The sequence below is a fragment of the Ranitomeya imitator genome, chromosome 3, assembly GCF_032444005.1.
Source record: "Ranitomeya imitator isolate aRanImi1 chromosome 3, aRanImi1.pri, whole genome shotgun sequence".
Lineage (NCBI taxonomy): Eukaryota > Metazoa > Chordata > Amphibia > Anura > Dendrobatidae > Ranitomeya > Ranitomeya imitator.
Genome location: NC_091284.1, coordinates 765,349,958 through 765,374,427, shown reverse-complemented (window position 1 = coordinate 765,374,427; position 24,470 = coordinate 765,349,958). Strand labels below are relative to the sequence as shown.

The following is a 24,470-nucleotide window of genomic DNA, read 5'->3' as shown; positions in this document are numbered from 1 at the left end:
ATAGAATTCCCATGCCCACAGTGCTTCTGTTTAGCGCTGCGTATACTCACCAGCGGTGCGGGTTTACAAGCCGCAGCATGTCAATTTCTGTAGCGGAGAAGCTAGTCTGCGTATTTTGACCAATAGAGTGTTGTTACATGGCGGTGAATCCGCTTGTACTGACAAACAAGTGCGACAATTAGAACACAGCGCTTTGGATGTAACAAAAATACGGTGCATCCAAAACATTACTATTCCTGATTATGGGCACATAGTCTAACATAGAAGGGAGAAAGGGGTGAGAAGAGTTGAAGTGCAATTCTATGTCAACACCTACTTTCTATAAACATAAGGATGAATGACCTCGGGGAGATCAAAACATCCAACACTGTGGAGACATCATCACATGTTTCTCAACGCAAGCAATAAATAGCCAGGTCTTTCACCGGGAAGGAACAACCACGGGAAGGGCAGCATCCAAAAAGGAAAACCACCTATGCCAAAACATGGTATCCTTCCACAGACAGCTGTTTTGGGGTATTTGCCCCTCGTCAGTGTGAAGTAGGAAACTGGCTATTAGGAGCAGTGCCTAGTAAAAGAACTATAAACATAAGGATCAATGACCTCGGGGAGATCAAAACATCCAACACCGCAGAGACACCATCACGTGTTTCTCAACGCAGTGATCCAGAACACTGCCCCCATCCCTTATGGGAAATATGCAAATGCATGTAGAAAAGCCGCGGAGACACCATCACGTGTTTCTCAACGCAAGCAATGAATAGCCAGGTCTTTCACCGGGAAGGAACAACTACGGGAAGGACAGCATCCAAAAAGGAAAACCACCTATGCCAAAACATGGTATCCATCCACAGACAGCTGTTTCGGGGTATTTGCCCCTCATCAGTGTGGAGTAGGAAACTGGCTATTAAGAGCAGTGCCTAGTAAAAGGACTTTAAACCAGCATAAGTACATGTTGGGGTTGCCTGGTTGCTAGGGAATCCCCACATGTCCTTATGCTGGCTAACAGATGTAAATAATTCAGCTGCGGCAAGAAAAACTAAATCTCCGAGCACTAAAAAATACTCGGAGGACCCCCGAGCATGCTCGAGAAATCTCGAGTAACGAGTATATTAGCTCATCACTAATCACAAACCATTCTTATTTTATTTCGGTGTATCCATATAAATGGCCCACCCTGTATAATAGAAACATGTGCACCACTTCTGTATTTATCACCCACTCCTGGTTTTGGCTTACAAATACTGAGGTAAAATACTGACCAAGTACTGAACATATCAACGTGGCCTTAGGACCTCATTCAGACGTCAGATTTTCTCGTATGAGTGCTAGCCGTAGTTTTCACAGATAGCACTTGAACCTATTATAATGTATGGGGTCATTCACATGTCCATGATTTTTCGTGGACCAAACAGCCCTCTGGAAAATCATGGAGACGTGTCTGATTTTGATCTGAGGGTCATATCAAAATCGGCAATGCAAGTCTATGAGTCCCTGAATAAATCAAAATGCATTTGGATGGCATAAGGAGAAGGTGGAGAAACGTCTTTTCTCCACATTCAAGAGAAACTGATGGCATTTGGACCACTCTCTGCTCAAACTCTGATCAGAGTTTGGTCAAAATAATCGGTTCATTTTTCTTTTTTCCTGAGGCTGGTTTCACATGTCCCACATGGATGCCTATGAAGCTGTTGACTTTAGGTCTTTGGCCACTCTGGGTAGCGTGGCCCATATATTGCAAGGTTCTTTAAGACCTGACATGTCTATTTTAATAAATACTTACATTCTTTATGTAATATCATTTTGGAGCATCTTTTCTTATCTATCTGCATTGTGCCGTTTCTCTAGTATTCTCCATAGAAATTTACGAATACATTGACAACTGGGTGTTAACAATTAGGGATGAGTGCCTGCACAGGTTGACTCTGTCCATTTATTTATTACTAGATGGTGGCCCGATTCTAACGCATCGGGTATTCTAGAATATGCATGTCCACGTAGTATATTGCCCAGCCACGTAGTATATTGCCCAGCTACATAGTATATTGCCCAGCCACGTAGTATATTGCCCAGCCACGTAGTATATTGCCCAGCCACATAGTATATTACCCAGCGACGTAGTATATTGCCCAGCCACGTAGTATATTGCCCAGACACGTAGTATATTGCCCAGCCACGTAGTATATTGCCCAGCGACATAGTATATTACACAGCCCACGTAGTATATTGCCCAGACACGTAGTATATTGCCCAGGCACGTAGTATATTGCCCATTGACATAGTATATTGCCCAGCCACGTAGTATATTGCCCAGACACGTAGTATATTGCCCAGGCACGTAGTATATTGCCCATTGACATAGTATATTGCCCGGTGACGTAGTATATAGCCCAACCACGTAGTATATTGCCCAACCACGTAGTATATTGCCCAGTGACGTAGTATATTGCCCAGCCACGTAGTATATTGCCCAGTGACGTATTATATTGCCCAGCCACGTAGTATATTGCCCAGTTACGTAGTATACAGCACAGAGCCACGTAGTATACAGCAGAGCCACGTAGTATATTTCACAGCGAAGTAGTATACAGCACAGAGCCACGTAGTATTTTGGCCAGCTACGTGGTATATTGCCCAGCCAGATTTGTCACAGGTTGAAAAATAAAAAAACATATAATCACCTTTCCTAGGGCCCTTTGTAGTCCGCGGCAGCTTCCAGTCCCAGGGTTGGTATGAGCGCAGGACCTGTGATGACGTCGCAGTCACATGACCGTGACGTCACGGCAGGTCCTTCTCGCGCAGGCGTGCAGGGCGTGTGGTGACGTCGCAGTCACATGACCGTGACGTCATGGCAGGTCCTTCTCCCATACCATCTTTGCCACCGGAACCTGCAACGGAAGATAGCGGCCGGCGCGAGCGACTACGGAGCGTGGGTATAGCAGGTTTTTTTTTAAATTATTTTTAACATTACATTTTTTACTATTTATGCCGCATAGGCAGCGTCAATAGTAAAAAGTTGGGGACACACAGGGTTAATAGCTAATGCTTTTGTCTCTATATTAGTGGAATTCGGTTGAACGGAACTATTACCATCTAAAGTCCTTCCCTCTTTGCATGTCTTTTTAGTCTTTTCTCTTTTATACTATCTCTTTCTACTATTTATTAGCACTATGTATGTATTTTTGACAGGGTATTCACCTCTATATGGCACTGGAGAAATAGCTTCCTTCTGGAGAAAAGCTACAGTGACATGTAAATTTTATCACATGTTATTGTGAACAGTTAAGCAAGTTGAAGATGAATGATCACTAAAAGTTAAAGCCACATTTATTTTGGATCTTAAGCAAAAACAATATATATTGCCATTTTTTACATTTTAAAAATTACACAAAAGAAAATAGGCCGATGCAAAAGTTTAGGAACCCTTGGAAATTTGTGTGCTCAGATAACTTTAACCAAGGTTTCAGACATTAATTAGCCTGTTAGGGTTATGGCTTGTTCACTATCATCATTAGGAAAAGCCAGGTGATGAAAATTTTACAGCTTTACAAAAACCCAGCCTCCTCTAACCTTGTGCCAAAAAATAGGGGCCATGGGTTCTTCTAAGCAGCTGCCTAGCACTCTAAAAATGAAAATTGTGGGGTCTCACAAAGCAAGAGAAGGCTATAAGAAGATAGCAAAGCGTTTTCAAGTTGACCTTTCCTCAGTTCGAAATGTAATTAAGAAATGGCAAAATGGCAGTTACCAGGATCAGTGGAGGTCAAGATAAGGTCTGGGAGATTAAGCAAAATTTCAGTGAGAGCTGCTGGTAGGATTGCTAGAGAGGCAAATCAAAAAACCCCTGCTTGACTGTAAAAAACCTTCACAAAGATGTAGCAGACTCTGGAGTTGTGGTACATTGTTCTAATATTCAGAAAAACCTGCACAAATATAACCTTTATGGAAGAGTCATCAGATGAAAACCTCTCCTACATCCTCACCATAAAATTCAGCAACAGAAGTATGCAAAAGAACATCTCAGGAAGCCTGATGCAATTTGCAAGCAAGTCCTGTGGACCAATGAGATTAAAATAGAACTCTTTGGCCACAATGATCAAAGTTATGTGTGGAGAAAACAAGGCACATAATTTCAGGAAAAGAACATTTCGACAACCATTAAGCATGGAGGTGGATCAATCAAGTTGGAGTTATGTTACAGCCAATGGCAAGGGGAACATTTCATGGGTAGAGGGAAGAATGGATTGAATGAAATTTCAACAAATTCTTGATGCAAACATAACACCATCTGTAAAAAAGCAGAAGTTGAAAAGAGGATGGCTTCTATAAATGGATAATGATCCTAAACACATGTCAGAATCCACAATAGACTACTTCAAAAGGCAAAAGCTGAAGGATTTACAATGGCCCTCACAGTCCACTAATCTGAACATCATTGAAATTCTGTGGCTAGACCTCAAACTAGCAGTGCATGCAAGACGACCAAGGAATCTCACAGAACTGAAAGAATTTTCAAAGGAAGAATGGATGAAAATCCCTCAAACAAGAATTGAAAGACTGTTGGCTGGCTAATAAAAGCTTTTACAAGCAATGATACTTTCAACAGGGGGTGCTACTAGGTACTATCCATGCAAGGTGTCAAAACTTTTGCAGAATCTGTATGCACCATAAAACTATTTAGACAAGCGTCAAGGGGCCACTAATCTAACAGAGTTATGCACCCCCTGCATAACCCCGGTGTGAGCATGGGAGTGAGGAGCGATGTCCATCCTGTAGCTTCCTGTAGCTGGAGACGTGCAGGTCACACGTGGAGGCTGATGGACACCGCCGTAGCTGAGCTGTGTACATGTGACCGCAGGTCCTCAAGTCACGTGATCGCAGGTCCTCAAAACCCCTGGCTAGTGGTCTGTGTGTCCAGATGCAATGCACGGAGCAGCTCCTGCTGTGTACCCTCAAAGAGGGATGAGTAGTGAAAAAGAAAAAGGATCTGCCTCAGCGCTCTGCAAAGATCGCATTTTCTTTTTTTCTTTTTCAAATTTTTGCATAGGCCCATTTTTTTTTGTAATTTTTAAATGATAAAAGATGGAAAAAAAATAAAAATATATATTGGCTAAAATACAAAGGAAGTGTGTCAGCTTTAACTTTAGGTCCTTTTCAGATCATTTCATCTTCAACTTGCTTAACTGTTCACAAAACCAGTAATTTTGACTAAGGGTGCAAAATTTTAAACATGCCACTGTATTTCGCATAACATTTTCCCCCAGAAGCATTGCGCATATCAGCAGAATCACTTAGGATCAATACTTAAAGGGGTTGTCTGAGCTTTCTGCATAATTTGGGTGTATACCTAGGATGCAGAATGCTGATAGTATGTAATATACAGGGTGGGCCATTTATATGGATACACCTAAATAAAATGGGAATGGTTGGTGATATCAACTTCCTGTTTGTGGCACAGCACACGCTTCCAGTATATGTTGTTTCAGATGCTGCACATCTTGTATCTTCACAGCGTAGACAATAGCCTTCAGATGACCCCAAAGATAAAAGTCTAAGGGGGGTCAGATCGGGATTGGCCCACGACGACCAATCCACTTTCCAGGAAACTGTTCATGTAGGAATACTCGGATCTGACACCCATAATGTGGTGGTGCTCTATGCTGTGAAGATACGAGATGTGCAGCATCTGAAACAATGGATACTGGAAGCCTGTGCTAGCATTTCTTCTGTGGTGTTGCTATCAGTGTGTCAAGAGTGGGAGAAGAGGGTTGCATTGACAATCCAACACAAAGGGCAGCACTTTGAACACATTTTATAAGTGATCATAAACTTGAAAATAACTCATGAAAGAATAAAGTTTCGTTAAAACCAAGCACACCATTGTTTTTCTTGTGAAATTCTCAATAAGTTTGATGTGTCACATGCCCCTCTTCCCATTGAAAAAAATAAATTTGGATCCAAAATGGCTGACTTCAAAATAACTGCCATGGTCACCACCCATCTTGAAAAGTTTCCCCCCTCCCATATACTAATGTGCCACAAACAATAAGTTGATATCACCAACCATTCCCATTTTATTTAGGTGTATCCATATAAATGGCCCACCCTGTACTCCCTGTCAGAATTCTGAATGGTGTTGTAAGTGCAGCGCCCCAGGGTCCTGGTCGTTGCAGTAATGTCATTTTTCCACCAGGGGGAGTGATGTTATGTCTGATGGCAATAAAGGAGATCACCTTAACAAGTATCACAAACCACACAACACACTTCACACTCCAGGCGGCCAGGGGGAGCCATGCTTCTATCTATTAGGGCACTCCTCACAATTAGGTAAAACTGGTAGTCTGGATAGGAAGTTAGGGAGAAGCTGGCTGGAGTGAGAGGGGGCCAGAGGCAGACTGAGGTCTGCGGAGGATGAGGGTCCACGGAGCTGCGCCTGCCCCGCGTGCGGCAGCATCCTAAGAAAGAGACATCAGAAGAGAATTGTCTTGTAGTGAGTGAGAAACAAAGTCATAGCAAAAGGAGAGGAAACCAGAAGGAGTTCTGCCCTGTAAAAAGCTGCCTCCTTTCTGAGGCGCAGAAGCCGGTAGCCAGAATACCAAGGGAGTAAGGATCGCTATGCTTTACTTCAGAGACTGGCAGGACAGTCAATTCTATGTTGGCTGCCCGACCTTATACCCAGGAGGCACGGTGGCAACTTGTGGGGGCCGGGGCGTGGTAGTGTCCCTGTAAAAAGCCTCAGGCCACCAGTCATATGGGTTTGCCCTATCCTATCCATCAGGTGGTCAGAGAGAAAGAGACATTACATCTACAATAGTTGTGAGGACCTCACTGAGAAGCTCAGCAGGGAGGGACTACAACACTCAGGCGCTAGAGGAAGGCTACTGATTTCCACCTGGATAAGGGGACTCTGGATTTGCCTTCGGACCGGCTGGACTCTGCCTGCCCTGTGATCTTGTGCTCTGAACTGTGGATGCTGAAGCCTTCAGTAAAAAGGTAAAGAGACTGCAACCTTGTGTCCTCGTTCTTCACTGCGCCTCACACCATCCATCATCCACACACTGGGAAGCCCTGGGGACATACTTCACCTGTGGGAAGGTATACCATCTAGTTGCCATAACATCACCCCAACGGACCCCTAAGCAGCGTCGGTCACCCCGACCGAATACCACAGGTGGCGTCACGAATATTATCCCTTTAAAGACCTATCCCCCCCTTATTTTCAACGGACGCCCCTAGGGCCACGGACCGGGTCAGCCGCCGTGACATCCCCCTTGAGAGCCGAAGGGCCCGGCTCCGAGTACCCCACTGCCCTACTGGGGGCGCTCCAATTTTTGGCGTCACGAACAGGATCTACTTAAGCCTGAAAATCATGTCATGTGCGCCTAAGAACTGTGCCACAATTGTATTTGAACTGTGATTTGCTTAAAGACTATGTATTGCCATTTGCCGCCAAAATTCCCACCAAAATCGCCGCCATTACAGCACCATGTGGCGTGCAGGAGGAGTGGGGCAGGAACCACTGGACGCCATGAGGCAGAACCTGGTTGGCAACATGGCGAGCGGAGGTCGTCCGGAAGAGGGGGAGAAAGCCCGTAGCCCTCCCGGCCAATGGGAATCGAGCAAGACCCTACCAGGCTGCATGAACCAGGAGGTTCTTGGAGCGGAAGTGGACGAGCTATGTCGGCAGCTCCGGAGCCTATGGCATCGTGCGACGACTGGTAGTGAGGAGCAGCGAGGCAGTCAGCCGCCAGAGCTCCAGCCTGCAGAGGAGGAGACCGGCACCGGAGACACCGTGGAAGCAGGTAATGACACCAGTCCTGCCCCGGTAGCCGAGGAACCCCTGCTAGTGGCGGTAGACCCACCACCACCACCCGGCTGGGTGTGTGGCCGCATAGAATTTGAAAGACCCTGAGAGACCCTGAGGACCTCCGATGTCCCTCTGCAGCTCACGAAACACGCTGTGAACGTCCAAGGGGAGTGGGTGACGTTCAAATGGACCCACGCCACCACTAGCCTGATCGGGTTCCCGGGAGAGGCCCAGCCAGAGGGAGAGAAGGTTGAGGTGGTCGGGTTAGCAGAATATCAATGCCAGGAAACCCTCTGGCGAGAACAGCAGGAGAGGGAGGCAGAGCGCCGACGCCAGACTGACCGTGAAAAAGATCTGCTGGCCAAAACCTGGGCCCGGCAGATGAGTCAGGAGGACTGGGGTCCGCAGCGTTGTGGAACCGTTGTGACATTCCGCCTGCAAGGAGGTTGGGGCTTTATTAAGGAAACCGGCCTCTATCCTGAGGTATTTGTGAACCGGCGTGATGTGGAGGCTCACGTCATGGAGGGACACCCAGGCCAGGATCTATACCCTGGTGACCGTGTCACATATACGCGACATTGGGGAGACAAGGGTTGGTATGCCCTACATGTTCACAAGAATAAACTCGAAACCACCGCATCGCCATCTCACAGCCCTGATCTAACACCAAAAGGAACGCCACAACCTCCACCCGAACAGGTCACCCCTGCACCGGTCACCATGTGTTTCAAGTGTACCCAAACATCTGTGGCGCGGAGAACTGTCAGCACACAGACTCCCATCAGGAGTGCAGGTGCACTCTATGTAGAACCAGGTAGTCACCCGTCCCGGGGACCTCCCGAGGGCCACGGACCGGGTCAGCCACCGTGACATCCCCCTTGTTAACCGAAGGGCCCGGTGCCGAGTTCCCCAAGCCCTTGGGGTGCGCTCCAACATAAGTATTACCTTTAGGCCTCATGCACACATTCAGTAGTTGGTGAGTTTTTTATCGTAGTATTTTTAGGCCAAAACCAGGAGTGGGTGATAAATGCAGAAGGGGCGCAAATGTTTCTGTTATGCTTTTCCTCTGACCGTTCCACTCCTGGTTTTGGCTTACAAATACTGGGATAAAAAACTCACCAAATACTGAATGTGTGCATGAGGTCTTAGTCTGGTGAGCAGCTGTCTCCTGGTTCTGAAGGAGCTGCTCATTTGACGATTAGTTTTCCTGGCTGTCAGAGACTGGTCTTAACCAATCTCAGTTTCGGCCAGACACCCCTTCCAGCCTCCTCATGCAGCACACAGTGTGGAGAATGACTCAGATGATTGAATGAACCAGGAAGAAAAAGGCTTCTACAAAGGTGAGTATAATGTGCTGTGTGCATGCGTCCCTCCTTCATCCATCCATCCATCCATCATCCATCCCTCCCTCATCCATGGAACCGACTGTCAATCAGCATGAAATCGGCATTGAAACCCCTTCAACAGAGCAGAGTAGAAACGTAGCTGCTCTGTCGACGCGACGTCAGAATAAGCTGCAGAATCGCCCACAGGAGCGGCTCGTGACCACTCTCAGCCAGCACGGATCGGTGCCGGGCAGAACAGTGAGGTAGTTAGCAACTACCTGCCTTTAACTAGAAGTCCCAGAAATTTCGAGCTCCAAATGTTCCAAAGGTAGAAATGTTAAATGACCCCTCTCTGGAACTTCTAGCGTTCTTAGCTCCATAGCAAAAAATAAGCAATGTCCCAGATAACCTCTTTAACGGTATGGTTCCTTATGGAAACTTAGGTCACTTGTTTGTAAACCATGCTGTCATGCTATCTCCTGTGCACAAGTTCCTCAGTGGCTTCAGCACTGACTTACAGCTCTTTGTGGTTGTCACAGTTCTGCTTTCCAAATTCTGTTTTCAGGTATGTCAGGCACGGGAAGTATTCTGCACACATAAACCGCAGAAACTTGACATGCATCTGCTCCTCCTGCCTACTCGTAGCTGGCAGGTATGTGTTGGGTTTCAATGTCTGATATGTGTGAAAGCATTTATTGATCACCGTAGATTTATAACGCAATCTATCATTTTGTGACCGGGATTAGATGTGGGGTTATTACAGATGACATTCTTCATCACGTTTGGTCAATGTGCTTTGATATTTCTCCCATATACATACTTAGTTACTGGATACTTGATACTCTGCAACAATGACAAACCAGTATAAATTTTCTAGAGTGTCAGGTAAAGGGATTGTCTCATCTTCATAAATGTAAAAACAAGCACCTCTCAAGTATATCAGTAGTGGCTGGTGGGTGTCCTAGACAAGGAGGGCAGCTCTTACCAGCTCTTTTCTATAGAGCTTGTAAGCGCTGCTCTGAAGCTGACTGGATGAGCTCCTCTGAGGTAATGCTGCCTGGAGAGGGCACAGATCGGACCAGCGGAGCAGCTATAATACTGGTCTTAATTGCCAATTTTCAGGAACGCACCACGGCCTGGGAAGCAGGAAGCAGGGAGACAGGACAGTGAAGTGTTCCTGAAAACTGAAGTTTTGACGACACCTTTAAAAATTAAACATTTTTAAAGACGTTGTCCACACTTCTTCCTAGTCATCAATGTATGGAACCGGATTTTACAACTGGATTTCTGGTTTTACAAATAATTGCAAAAAAGTGAGAGCAGCACAGAAAAGAAAAATAAAAATCAGGGTGCAGGGTGTTGTGAATTCTGTGGCTGAATTCACTCCTGTGGTCACAAGTGGTACTGCAGCTTCTGGGCTTCCTCCCTCAGGTGTTCTGGTGAGCTTGTTGGCTGCCTTGTTATTTAACTCCACCTGATTCTGTCTTCCTTGCTCCTTGTCAATGTTCCAGTGTTGGATCTGAGCTTCTGGATCTTTCCTTTGGCCTGCTGCTCTGCTTAGATAAGTGCTTCTTTGCTTTTGTTGCTGTTTTTTCTGTCCAGCTTGTCTATTCGTTTTTTGCTGGAAGCTCTGAGACGCAAAGGGTGTACCGCCGTGCCGTTAGTTCGGCACGGTGGGTCTTTTTGCCCCCTTTGCGTGGTTTTTTGCTTTAGGGTTTTTTGTAGACTGCAAAGTTCTCTTTGCTATCCTCGCTCTATCTAGAATATCGGGCCTCACTTTGCTGAATCTATTTCATCCCTACGTTTTGTCTTTTCATCTTGCTAACAGTCATTATATGTGGGGGGCTGCCTTTTCCTTTGGGGTATTTCTCTGAGGCAAGTCAGGCTTGTATTTCTATCTTCAGGCTAGTCAGTTCCTCAGGCTGTGCCGAGTTGCATAGGTAGTGTCAGGCGCAATCCACAGCTGCCTTTAGTTGTGTTTAGGATAGGTTCAGGTATTGCGGTCTACAGAGATTCCACGTCTCAGAGCTCGTTCTATTGTTTTTGGGTTATTGTCAGATCACTGTATGTGCTCTGATTACTGGCACACTGTGTTACTGGATTGCCTTCATAACAGCAGGGCCCCTCAGGCATGTACCAAACCTTGTCATAGAAGTCCAAACATCAGAGGCAGCACATCATTCTGGATAAGGTTATGAAGGTATTCATTAGCATTATTGCATTTTTGTTGGATTTTTTTAAAGAGGTTTTTTTTTTGGAAGGTGGGGGGGCATTTTGAGCTTTTTTCTGCTCACAAAATGCTCCAAGAGAAGTCCAGGTCTCTTTCAGATGTGTTTTGGCCTTACAATTCACTCCTATTGAAATTGAAAAGTATGGAGCACAAATGAGATTAAGTATGTTCAATTGGTTGTATAACATAAATACCATGTCTGTACACTGTCACTTTGCTTGAGAAAGGCTCTCCACGGGCCGAAACGTTGCCATTATGGGCTATTAAATTTGAATACATTCATAACCTTATCCAGAATGGTGTGCTGTCTCTGATTTTTGGACTTTTAGTTTTACAAATAGTTAGATTTTATGCAACTTCTCAGTAGGTTGGTTACTCTTCACCTTCTCAAAGTAATTTATTGAGATTATCAAACTATTGGGACACTTAGGGCTTGTTCACACTACCATTTTTTTGGGTGGGGAGGGTAAAAAATGACAAGGTTTCCAAATACAAACCGCCCCAAGAAATGCCAGCATTTTTCCTGCATTGTTTTCCTAAAGCATATTTTTGTGCATTTTTGCAACCATTTCTTGAAGTGGTTTATTAGCATTTTTGTTGGATTTTTTTTAAAGAGGTTATTTTTATTTATTTTATTTTTTTTGGGGGGGGGGGGCATTTTTGAGCTTTTTTCTGCTCACAAAATGCTCCAAGAGAAGTCCAGGTCTCTTTCAGATGTGGTTTGGCCTTACCATTCACTCCTATTGAAAAGTATGGAGCAGATATCACTTGAAGAATGATCCGCACACTTTTTTTTTAAACTGCTTCACGTTTTTGGAAACCTGCAGTGGTGATTATACAGCCAGTCAGCTGTAGATTTTCAAAGTAAGTGCACCAGGCTCACCAGGTCTAAAATACACTGCTCAAAAAAAATAAAGGGAACACATAAACAACAGAATATAACTCCAAGTAAATCAAACTTTTGTGAAATAAAATTGTCCACTAAGGAAGCAACACTGATTGACAATCAATTTCACATGCTGTTGTGCAAATGGAATAGACAACAGATGGAAATTATGGGCAATTATCAAGACACACTCAATAAAGGAGTAGTTCTGCAGGTGGGGACCATAGGCCACATCTCAGTACCAATGCTTTTTGGCTGATGTTTTGGTCACTTTTTAATGTTGGTTGTGCTTTCATACTCGTGGTAGCACGAGACTGACTCTACAACTCACACAAGTGGCTCAAGTAGTGCAGCTCATCCAGGATGGCACATCAATACGAGCTGTGGCAAGAAGGTTTGCTGTGTCTGTCAGCATAGTGTCCAGAGGCTGGAGGCACTACCAGGAGACAGACCAGTACACCAGGAGATGTGGAGGGGGCCGTAAGAGGGCAACAACCCAGCAGCAGGACTGCTACCTCCGCCTTTGCGCAAGGAGGAATAGGAGGAGCACTGCCAGAGCCCTGCAAAATGAACTCCAACGGGCCACAAATGTGCATGTGTCTCCACAAACGGTTAGAAACCGACTCCATGAGGATGGTCTGAGTGCCCGACGTCCATAGATGGGGATTGTGCGCACAGCCCAACACAGTGCAGGACGCTTGGCATTGGCCACAGAACACCAGGATTGGCAAATTCGCCACTGGCACCCTCTGCTCTTCACAAGTGAAGGTAGGTTCACACTGAGCACATGTGACAGACGTGACAGAGTCTGGATATGCCGTGGAGAGCGATCTGCAGCCTACAACATCCTTCAGCATGACCAGTTTGGTAGTGGGTCAGTAAAGGTGTGGGGTGGCATTTCTTTGGAGGGCCGCACAGACCTCCATGTGCTCGCCAGAGGTAGCCTGACTGCCATTAGGTACCAAGATGAGATCCTTAGACCCCTTGTGAGACCATATGCTGGTGCGGTTGGCCCTGGGTTCCTCCAAATGCGGGACAATGCCAGCCCTCATGTAGCTGGAGTGTGTCAGCAGTTCCTGCAAGATGAAGGCATTGAAGCTATGGACTGGCCCGTCCGTTCCCCAGACCTACATGGGACATCATGTCTCACTCCATCCACCAATGTCACGTTGCACCACAGACTGTCCATGAGTTAGCGGATGCTTTAGTCCAGGTCTGGGAGGAGATCCCTCAGGAGACCATCTGCCACCTCACCAGAAGCATGCCCAGGTGTTGTAGGGAGACCATACAGGCATGTGGAGGCCACACACACTACTGAGCATCATTTCCTTGACTTGATGCATTTCCACTGAAGTTGGATCAGCCTGTAACTCCATTTTCCTCTTTGATTTTGAGCATTATTCCAACTCCAAACCTCCGTAGGATATTAGTTGTGATTTACGTTGATAATTTTTAGGTTTTATTGTTCTCAACACATTCCACTATGTAATGAATAAAGATTTACAACTGGAATATTTCATTCAGTGATATCTAGGATGTGGGATTTTAGCGTTCTCTTTATTTTTTGAGCAGTGTATATTTTCAATACTGTGTGAAATCTTTTTTGTAATATTAGCTCACATATCCACTTTAGGTACATACTTGTATTCTTTGTGAAATAATATTAGTGGGGCATCTTTCCTTAGATCTTTGTGCCGTGTCGATCCCTCCCGTGAAAATTTATGAATATGTTGACAACTGGGTGTTAGAAGTTTGGGGTATACCCCTGCACACCGGGATATTGTCCAATCAGGTGCTGACAATGTCAGCCTGTGCAGAGACACACCCTATTCACATGGGGTAACACCCACATGTCCCTTTAGTTATAATTTTTCAGGTGGAACAATAGAGAAATGTACAATACAGCGTTATGTGACAAAAGTGACAAAAGTGACAAAAACTCATATGAACTCTAGCGTGGGAATTTTTCTGAATATTTTCCCACACTAGAGTTCATATGAGGTTATGCCAGCAGGGGGCACTGCACCGCAAGTCTAGGTAGCTACATTCCCCTGCATTCCATTCATTCCCCAGTTTATACAACCTGGAGCAACAGCTGCATTAGCAGAGCTCCTGGTTGTAAAATTATTTAACCTCTTCAGATCGATTTACAGCGTGGGACATGACTGTACGATGGACAGGTATGGGATATTGTTGCTTTTTTATTTTAATGTTTTTACAGAACGAGGGTCTTCAGATGGATCAAGCGTACAATAAAGATTTTAAAACCCCATGTGTTTATTTATTTCATTAAAATACTTTATTCATAATGTGTGTGCGTATTATTAACCCTTTACTACTATTGGATTAATAATGGATAGGTGTCTTATTGATTACACATTAGCAAGGTGACATTAACCCTTCATTACCACATATCCCACCGCTACAAGGCAGTGGGAGGAGAGAGGCTAAGTGCCAGAATAAGCGCATCTTACAGATGTGCCTTTTCTGGGGTGGCTGGGGGCAGATGTTGTTAGCCGGTGGGGGGGGGGGGGGGGGCTATAATATCTGCCCTCAGTCAATGGCTTTCCCACTCTGGTGGAGAAAATTGCACGGGAGCCCACGCCATTTTTTTCCATGATTTAACCCTTTATTTTAACATACAGAGCCCCCAAATTTTTGCACACAGACACTTATTAGTGAGGAATATGTAAAAAATAAGGGATATGAAATGGTTTACTGTATGGAAAACAAGTCTCATATCCTGTCGGATTTGATAAGGAGATAGCAAAAGCCGGCAATTGAATCAATGTGGCAAAGAAGAGGTTAATAAACGGCAGTCTCTCAGTATAACAGTCAGTGAATAATAGGCAGTATATGGAGAAAACACCAAACAAAAGTTCAAAATTGGTGTGAAAATGTCACTGAACCACTTCACAACTAAATATATATAGTTTTGGTAAATGGTATTATCATTTTTTTGACGAAATTCGGCAGGAGCTTGAAGAGCAACGTCACTGGGCCCGCCTCCACGCAGTAGAAACTTGCTGTGAGGTAAAAATTCAAAAATCACACCAAAATGGTGGGCGGAGTGTGTCACAGTACGGCACGTTTCTGATTGGTCGCTCGCAGCAGGCGGCAACCAATCAGACACTGGACACTGTTGACGTCACTTATCTCCGGACATTAGCTCCGGACATTAGCTCCGGACATCAGCTCCGGACATTAGCTCCGGACAGGAAGTTGGCACAAATTGCAGGAAGTAGTATTCTAGGCAATTATATATTAGATAAATATATATACAGTATGTGTCTCAGTGACATATATATATATATATACCTATACTATGTGTAGACATTTATTCTATCTATTCTATTCTAACCTGTCAGTGTGATTTTACTGTACACCGCGTTGAATTGCCGGCTTTTCTATAGAACACCGCTGCGTATTTGTCGCAAGTCACACTGATGGTCTGTGTGTAATCTGTATTTTTCTCACCCCCATAGACTTGCACTGGTGGATTGTTTTTGCTCAATACCCTGACAAACACAGCATGCTGCGATTTTCTCAGCCCGTAAAATACGGCTGTGAAATATACGGGAGATAGGAGCTGCCCCTTAGAGAATCATTGGTCCGTGTGCAATGCGTTGTTTTTGCGCCTCTCATACGTCCGTAAAACTCTCTAGTGTGACCCTGGCCTTAGATGGTTCTGTAGGTTTGTGAAAGCTTTATTCTCCCAGTTATATAATGCTAATAGGCATAGTTTGGCCACGGCCTTTCATGGAAAGCATGATCTAAACTAAAAAGGGGCTCAGAAAGGTGTTGGGCATTTTATTTTGCTATTGCAACAAAAATACAACAGAAAATGAATACCAACCTCTAATCCAGATCCAGATTCGTCTTTGTCTGGAAAGTTTCTTATTAAATAGCATTCAAATGGCGACTCGCTTTGTTTGGTGACCATCAATAATGTTAAGAAGACAGCAACTGTAGAAAGTAAATCAGTGAAAGATTCAATCAATTTCAGTGAACAACACTAATGTCGCCATAACTCTGTCTGATCATTAATACAGAGCACTAACTCTCTTGCATGGACGAAGGAAACCTATTAAAGGGAATCTCACAGTAGGATCAATTCTTCTAAGCCCTCTATATGAGCACAGGTCATAAGAAGCTGAGTAACATGGTACCTTGATATCTGCAATCTGATGTCTTACTCCAGAGAAATCCACATTTTTGATATATGTAAATGAGCTGTTAAGATCTATGGGCCGTTCATAGATCTCCCTGAGAATCTGCCTCCAGACACTATTTTACATGAAGGATAAATTACCAGTGTACCAGTGTGATGTGTAATAGTTAAGAGTGTTACTAGTGTGATATAAAAATATTTAGAATTGAGAGTCCTCAGTGGTTGATACCTTTTAATGGCTAACTGAAAAGGTGGTAACAAATTGGAAGCTTTCGAGACTACATACGTCTCTTCATCAGGCAAAGACTAAAACAAATTCTGAAGAATCACATATTTATGCACAACATAGTATAGAAAAAAAAAAAAAAAAACATGGATAAGCCAGGTGACATGAAGCAGAATTACCATGGGTGATAAACAGTTACGTCCATAAATATTGGGCCAATTCTTAGATAAGGATTGTCTTATTGTCATGTAATTAGGGTATCTTTTGTGATGACCCTTAATGGTCATTCATTCCATCAGTGAGCGTGTCAAAGGTCGTCATCAGTTTATATTCCCAGACTCTTCTGTCTCTCTGAGATTTGAAGTTACCTTTTAATACAAGTAATTTCATGTCCATAATGTTATGATCCGGGAGACAGAAATGTATTGCCACAGGTAGATCCATTCTTTTATCTCTTATTGTGTGGCGGTGAGAATTCATTCTTGTTCTCAGTTTTTGCCCTGTCTCCCCCACATACAGACCCCCAGTTGGACATTTACTACAAATAATTAGGTACACCACATTAGAAGTGACGCAGCTGAAAGTACCTGGTATCTTGTAGTCCTGATGTGAATTGGGGATCTTTATCTTGTCCGTGGTCATTATAAAAGGACAGGTTTTACATTTTTTCTGGTTGCAAGGAAAGGTACCTGCAGCTGTTGGGAGAGGACAGGGAGCTCTTGACAATGATGCTTCTTAGATTTGGGGGCTGCCTAAAATACAGTAGTGGGGGATCTGGAAAAATGGATAGTAATCGGGCATCTTTTTGTAGTAAAGGTTGTAATTTCCGTGCAGCTCCCCTTAGCACCTCCAGATTCGGATTGTAGGTAACCACTAGAGGCACCCGGTTATTTTCTTCTTTAGTTTTGTAATGTAGCAGGTGATTCCTTGATATTCTGGTGGCTCTTGTGATCTTGTTTGCAATTATTCTTGGATGGTAGCCCTGATTCAAAAAGGTCTTTCTGAGGCGACCAAGGTGTTCATCCCTATCCATTGGGTTGGAACATATACGATTGTATCTGATGGCTTTGCTGTAGACAATAGAGTTTTTTATGTGTTTAGGATGGAAACTGTCCCATTTAAGGTATGTTGGACGGTCGATTGGCTTCTGATACAGGGATGTCTCTATTTTATTGTTCTTCAGCTTAATGATGGTGTCCAAAAAGTTAATTTCAGTGCAGGAGTAGTGGAGTGTCAAGTTGATAGTGGGATGAAATTGATTAAACTGTTCATGGAACGTCTTTAGCTGTGGCTCAGACTCCGTCCAGATGATTAAAATGTCATCAATGTAGCGGTAGTAGGCCAGAGGCCTGATGGGACATGAGGACAAAAAGTCGCTTTCAAGCTTGGCCATGAAAAGATTTGCATACTGTGGGGCCATTTTACTTCCCATTGCTGTGCCAGTCTCCTGTAGATAGATCTTCTTGTCAAATTCAAAGTAATTGTGGGTGAGCATGAATTTTATAAGTTTCACCACAGAATTTGCATCAGTCCCTGTGTTTTCCAGGAAGAATTTGCAGGCATTTAATCCATCCTGGTGTGGGATATTGGAGTACAAAGATTCCACATCCATGGTTGGCAGGATGGTTCCTTCTGGTAGAGGACCTATTGCTGATAGCTTATTCAATAGGTCAGTTGTGTCCTGAATGAAGCTGGGTGTATCCTTTACCAGAGGTTTAAGAATACCGTCTACCCATCCAGATACCTGCTCAGTAAGGGTGCCCACACATGAAATAATTGGTCTTCCTGGGTTTCCAGATTTGTGGATTTTGGGAAGCATGTAGAATGTCCCTGTTCTTGGACTTTCTGGTATCAGGTCATTGGCTCTTATGGATACGTCGGGCAGACACGATACCAAATTGTTTTGTTCCTTGTAATAATCCTGTGTAGGATCTGACTCCAATTTTTTGTAGTAGCGTGTGTCCATAAGTTGTCTGTTTGCTTCCCTCATATAGTCTGATGTGTTCATCATGACTATTGCACCACCCTTGTCAGCAGGTTTGATGATGATTTCTTTGTTGGTTTTCAGAGACTGTATGGCCTTTCTCTCCTGGGCACTGATGTTGGATGCTTGTCTCCTGTTAGTATCTATGATGGTGGATTTTATCAAATGTCTGAAGGAGTCTATATAGTTATCCAAATGAGGGTTGCGTCCCGGTGGAGGTGTCCAGTCTGACCTCTTCTTTGTTGTTAGGATCCCTTTTCCTTCAGTCCAGGTGGGTTCTGAATCTTCTGTATCATTGAAATATTCCCTCAGACGCAGTCTCCTGAAAAAATGTTCCATATCACTGCAGAGTTCAGTTTTATCCAGTTCCTTAGTAGGACAAAATGAGAGTCCTCTGGAAAGCACAGCCAGCTCCACTTTGTTGGGTTTTATAATCTGAGAGATTAGTGACACAGTTATTTGTGCCTGGAATGGAGTGGTTGTCCAATTTGTCAGGTTTTGGCTTTGTTTTGTATCTGTTTGTATAGAGTCCTGAATTGAGGCGCAATCTGTGCAGTTTCTTTTCCTTGTTATGAATTAGATGGGTCCGTAGTTTGTTGTAATATTGTTGTAATTTTTGCTCTGTGTCTTCTGTAAGTGTTTTCCTCAGGGTTTTAAATTGCCCTTGGACTTTACTCTTTATGCTGTAGCAGACATGCAAAAGATGATTCCTTAATCTCTCAGAAGTCCTGTGACACAGGTTCTGTGCATAATGGGTATTGTAGGTATGAAGAATTGGGTTTGTAATCCAGAGTCCTTTGGGAATTAGATTCTCCTTTTTGCATTTAGATAGGAAACAAATGTCGCTGTCCATTTGTGCACGTTTCTTCAGAAGTGGTTTTAGTTCCATAAAGATTCGGTACATTCTGGTATCCTACATTTTAGTGTGATATGTAATTGTTACCAGTGTGATGTGTGATGGCCGCTCTCTGCTCTCCTGACCTCACTGCAGAGCTGTGTATGGTTAGAACTGACACATCTGCAGGTTCTTCTCAGCTTCCATCTCATAGGCAGACAGGGTTGTAATACTCTTATAATACAGCAGAGCTGTAGAGCTGCAGGTTCCTCTCAGCTTTCATCTCACAGGCAGACAGGGCTGTAATGCTGTTATAACACAGCAGAGCTGTGAGAACTGCAGGTTCCTCTCAGCTTCCATCTCACAGGCAGACAGGGCTGTAATACTGTTATAATACAGTCGAGCTGTGAGAGCTGCAGGTTCCTCTCAGCTTTCATCTCACAGGCAGACAGGGCTGTAATACTGTTATAACACAGCAGAGCTGTGAGAGCTGCAGGTTCCTCTCAGCTTCCATCTCAGAGGCAGACAGGGCTATATTACTGTTATAATACAGCAGAGCTGTGAGAGTTGCAGGTTCTTCTTAGTTTACATCTCACAGGCAGACAGGGCTGTATTACTGTTATAATACAGCAGAGCTGTGAGAGCTGCAGCTGCTAACATGCTTGTTATGAGACAAAGTTAATTTCTCCTGTTCTGTGTTAGTTACACGTCTCACCCTGGCAACATCCCCTTTCATTTAAAAAGGAGGCAGATTGTCAGAGTTGTCTATGTCCTGTCCCATTGTCCTATACAGGTCATTTATATTTAAGAAAAGTGAGTATTTCTCTGCAATAAGGCATCAGTATAATTTTATCCCACTTCCTGTGTCCTGCATACCCATATAGACTGCGTAGGAGGATTGATCCTACTGCAAAGGCTGCTCCAGGGGAACGTTAAGGCAGCTGATTGCTGGGGTTCTGAAGCTGGATTTGCATCAAGCGACTGATGGCCGTGTCAGCCACATGGTAGATGCCTCACTCTTGCAAAATGGGTCGTTAATTTATTTTTTATAAAGCATCTCCTTTATACCAGAATATCAGACTTTTAACTTTCATTTTTAGAATATTCTGAATATTTTAGGTAAATGCATCGTAAATCAGGTGCAACCACCAAAGTTGATGGACTTCCCTTAAAAATCTATTTTTAAAGCGTCTCCTTTAACAGTCACTGCGCCAAGCAGTCCTCCAGCAGTTCATCTTTCCTGTTCAGACGATGCTAGCTGTTTCCTGTGGAGCAGAAGAGTCGCTGCGTGGCCCTGGCAGGAAGAGACTTATGCCAAACAACATGCCGTCTACCCCAGTCTCTGCTCAAAACATAATCTATGTCACATATAATGCACGCTTTAGAAATATATTCATTTATAATTTTAGATTGTTAGTTTTTTTTCCCATAAATATGACAGCTAGGTTACCAGATGAGTTTATCAAGGCAGAAGTCCAGATAAAGTATATTTAGGTCATTACTCAGTAAGATTGTATCTATAATAGGTGACGTGTATTAACTCTGAATTGTTATGAAGCTAGATGAGAAGAATTGTAAAATAATTGCAAATTCGCTCCTTCGCCATGAAAATGAGCATAATCACCAAAATCCAATTTCTACTAAATTTCAGCCCTAACACACAATGACCTGCTTACATCATTTCGGTGATCTTTTCACTAGCTCAGGAAAAAGTCTTAACAAGACAAGGCAGCTGATATCACTCTATATGCTGATTGAATTTTAAGAGCAGACTGGTTGCTTTAAAAGGGGCTCCTGCTTGAAATAATTGCCTTCTGTTGACCAAGATTACCTCCAATGAAACGTGCAGTTACCATTACTTTGCATCCAAAGGGTTTTACAGGCAAGGACATTGCAACTTCAAAGAGCTTCAAACTAACATGTTCAGTTACTGTGAAGAAGGCTTCAGAGCGCCCAAGAAGCCAATCAAGTGCCAGTATGGTCTTTTAATGAGGATCAGCTATGGAATTGTTTCAACACCAGTGCAAAGGAATGACAGCAAGCAGATGACAGAGCATCTGCATGCATAGGGAGTCACAGGCTTTTGGAGGTTGACCTGGTGTTAAGAAGAGTAATAAAGAAGTCACTTTTCTCCCAAAAAACATAAAGAACAGAGTGACATTCTGCAGGAAGTGCAGATATTGGACTGAAGCAGACTGGGGTCAAGTAGTTTTCTTTGATGAAGCCCCTTCAGACTGTTTGGGACATACAGTCATGGCCAAAAGTATTGACACCCCTGCAATTCTGTCAGAGAATACTCATTTTCTTCCTGAAAATGATTGCAAACACAAATTATTTGGTATTATTATTATCTTCATTTAATTTGTCTTAAATGATAAAACACAAAAGAGGATGAAGCAAAAAGCAAAACATTGATCATTTCAAACAAAACTCCAAAAATGGGCCAGACAAAAGTATTGGCACCCTCAGCCTAATACTTGGTTGCACAACCTTTAGCCAAAATAACTGCAACCAACCGCTTCCGGTAACCATCAATGAGTTTCTTACAATGCTCTGCTGGAATTTTATGCCATTCTTCTTTGGCAAACTGCTCCAGGTCCCTGATATTTGAAGGGTGCCTTCTCCAAACTGCCATTTTTAGATCTCTCCACAGGTGTTCTATGGGATTCAGGTCTGGACTCATTGCTGGCCACCTTAGAAGTCTCCAGTGCTTTCTCTCAAACCATTTTCTAGTGCTTTTTGAAGTGTGTTTTGGGTCATTGTCCTGCTGGAAGACCCATGACCTCTGAGGGAGACCCAGCTTTCTCACACTGGGCCCTACATTATGCTGCAAAATTTGTTGGTAGTCTTCAGACTTCATAATGCCATGCACACGGTCAAGCAGTCCAGTGCCAGAGGCAGCAAAGCAACCCCAAAACATCAGGGAACCTCCGCCATGTTTGACTGTAGGGACCGTGTTCTTTTCTTTGAATGCCTCTTTTTTTCTCCTGTAAACTCTATGTTGATGCCTTTGCCCAAAAAGCTCTACTTTTGTCTCATCTGACCAGAGAACATTCTTCCAAAACGTTTTAGGCTTTTTTAGGTAAGTTTTGGCAAACTCCAGCCTGGCTTTTTTATGTCTCGGGGTAAGAAATGGGGTCTTCCTGGGTCTCCTACCATACAGTCCCTTTTCATTCAGACGCAGACGGATAGTACAGGTTGACACTGTTGTACCCTCGGACTGCAGGGCAGCTTGAACTTGTTTGGATGTTAGTCGAGGTTCTATATCCAACATCCACACAATGTTGCATTGAAATCTCTTGTCAATTTATATTTTCCGTCCACATCTAGGGAGGTTAGCCACAGTGCCATGGGCTTTAAACTTCTTGATGACACTGCGCACGGTAGACACAGGAACATTCAGGTCTTTGGAGATGGACTTGTAGCCTTGAGATTGCTCATGCTTCCTCACAATTTGGTTTCTCAAGTCCTCAGACAGTTCTTTGGTCTTCTTTCATTTCTCCATGCTCAATGTGGTACACACAAGGACACAGGACAGAGGTTGAGTCAACTTTAATCCATGTCAACTGGCTGCAAGTGTGATTTAGTTATTGCCAACACCTGTTAGGTGCCAAAGGTAAGTTACAGGTGCTGTTAATTACACAAATTAGAGAAGCATCACATGATTTTTCCAACAGTGCCAATACTTTTGTCCACCCCCTTTTTTATGTTTGGTGTGGAAATATATCCAATTTGGCTTTAGGAAAATTCTTTTTGTGTTTTTTCATTTAAAACAAATTAAATGAAGATAATAATACCAAAGAATTTGTGTTTTCAATCATTTTCAGGAAGAAAATTAGTATTATCTGACAGAATTGCAGGGGTGTCAATACTTTTGGCCATGACTGTATGGGAGAAATATTGTCCAAAGGAAAAAAGGTGAGCCCTACCATGAGTCATGTGCCAACTGTAAAGCATCCTGAGACCACTCATATGTGGGAGCTGTTCATGAAAGGCACATTCATAATTTTGCCTAAGAACACTCCCATGAATGAATAGGATCTAAACATCCTCCAGGAGCAATTTGGTGACAAGCAATGCATTTTGCAATCCTGATGGAGACTACGTCACAAAGCAAAAGGTATATCTAAGGTTAGTTTCATATTAGCGTTTAGCCGGGCTGCAGAGGGATGTGGACTTCCTCCATGAAGCTCCGCCCACTGCTGCACCTCTTCATTCAGCTCCGCCTATTGCTGCATGCGGCGTGTGCACACTATCTTTAACATTGGGCATGCAGGCCATGCCGCTGTATGCGGATGCCTCCGCATGTGTCGTTTTGACAGTGCGGCATCTGCACGAAATTGCAACTTGTTGTGTTCGGCGCAGGTCGTCGCACCGTCAAAACGACGCATGCGGAGGCATCCGCATACAGCGGCATGGCCTGCGGACCCAATGTTAAAGATAGGGTGCGCACGCTGCATGCAGCCATAGGCGGAGCTGAATGAAGAGGCGTGGCAGTGGGTAGAACTTCACGGAGGAAGTCCGCATCCCTCCGCAGCCCGTCTAAATGTTAATGTGAAAATAGCCTAAGTGGGTTTGTGAATAAAACATTTACATTCAGGGTCCATGGCCAGGAAAGTAACTCCCCAGAACTCAATCCCATTAAGAACCTGTGGTCAGTCCTCAAAAAGTAGGACAAACAAAAGCACAGAAATTATGATAATCTCCAAGCACTGATTAGGTAAGAATGGGTTGTCTTCGGTAAGATTTGGTCCAAAAGCTGAAATCCAGCTGCCAGGGTGAAGGATAGAAGTCTTGAAATACAATGGTACAGAGTTATGTGCCTCTACATGGTGACTCAGCTGATCGCATAGGTTTTCTATGGGATTCAAGTCTGGAGAAAGTGCAGGCCACTCCATTTGAGGTCTCGCAGTCCTCAGCGGCCTTTCCTCAATGATGTGACCTCGATGAGCTGGAGCATTATCGTCCATGAAGATGAAATTAGGCCTGTGTTGTTTGTGCAGAGACAC

At 43.9% G+C, this 24,470-nt stretch overlaps 1 protein-coding gene across 3 annotated transcripts in view; it reads right to left on the bottom strand.

The window, feature by feature from the left end:
* FLT3 (fms related receptor tyrosine kinase 3) overlaps window positions 1–16,207 on the bottom strand; it is a 150,913-nt gene extending 134,706 nt beyond the window's left edge. For all 3 annotated transcript variants that reach the window (XM_069759027.1, XM_069759029.1, XM_069759028.1), the window contains exon 1: window positions 16,102–16,207. In XM_069759027.1, coding sequence (XP_069615128.1) covers window positions 16,102–16,188 — 87 coding nt within the window. In that variant the 5' untranslated portion in view covers window positions 16,189–16,207. The remainder of the gene's footprint in view (window positions 1–16,101) is intronic.
* Window positions 16,208–24,470: the final 8,263 nt, after the last annotated feature.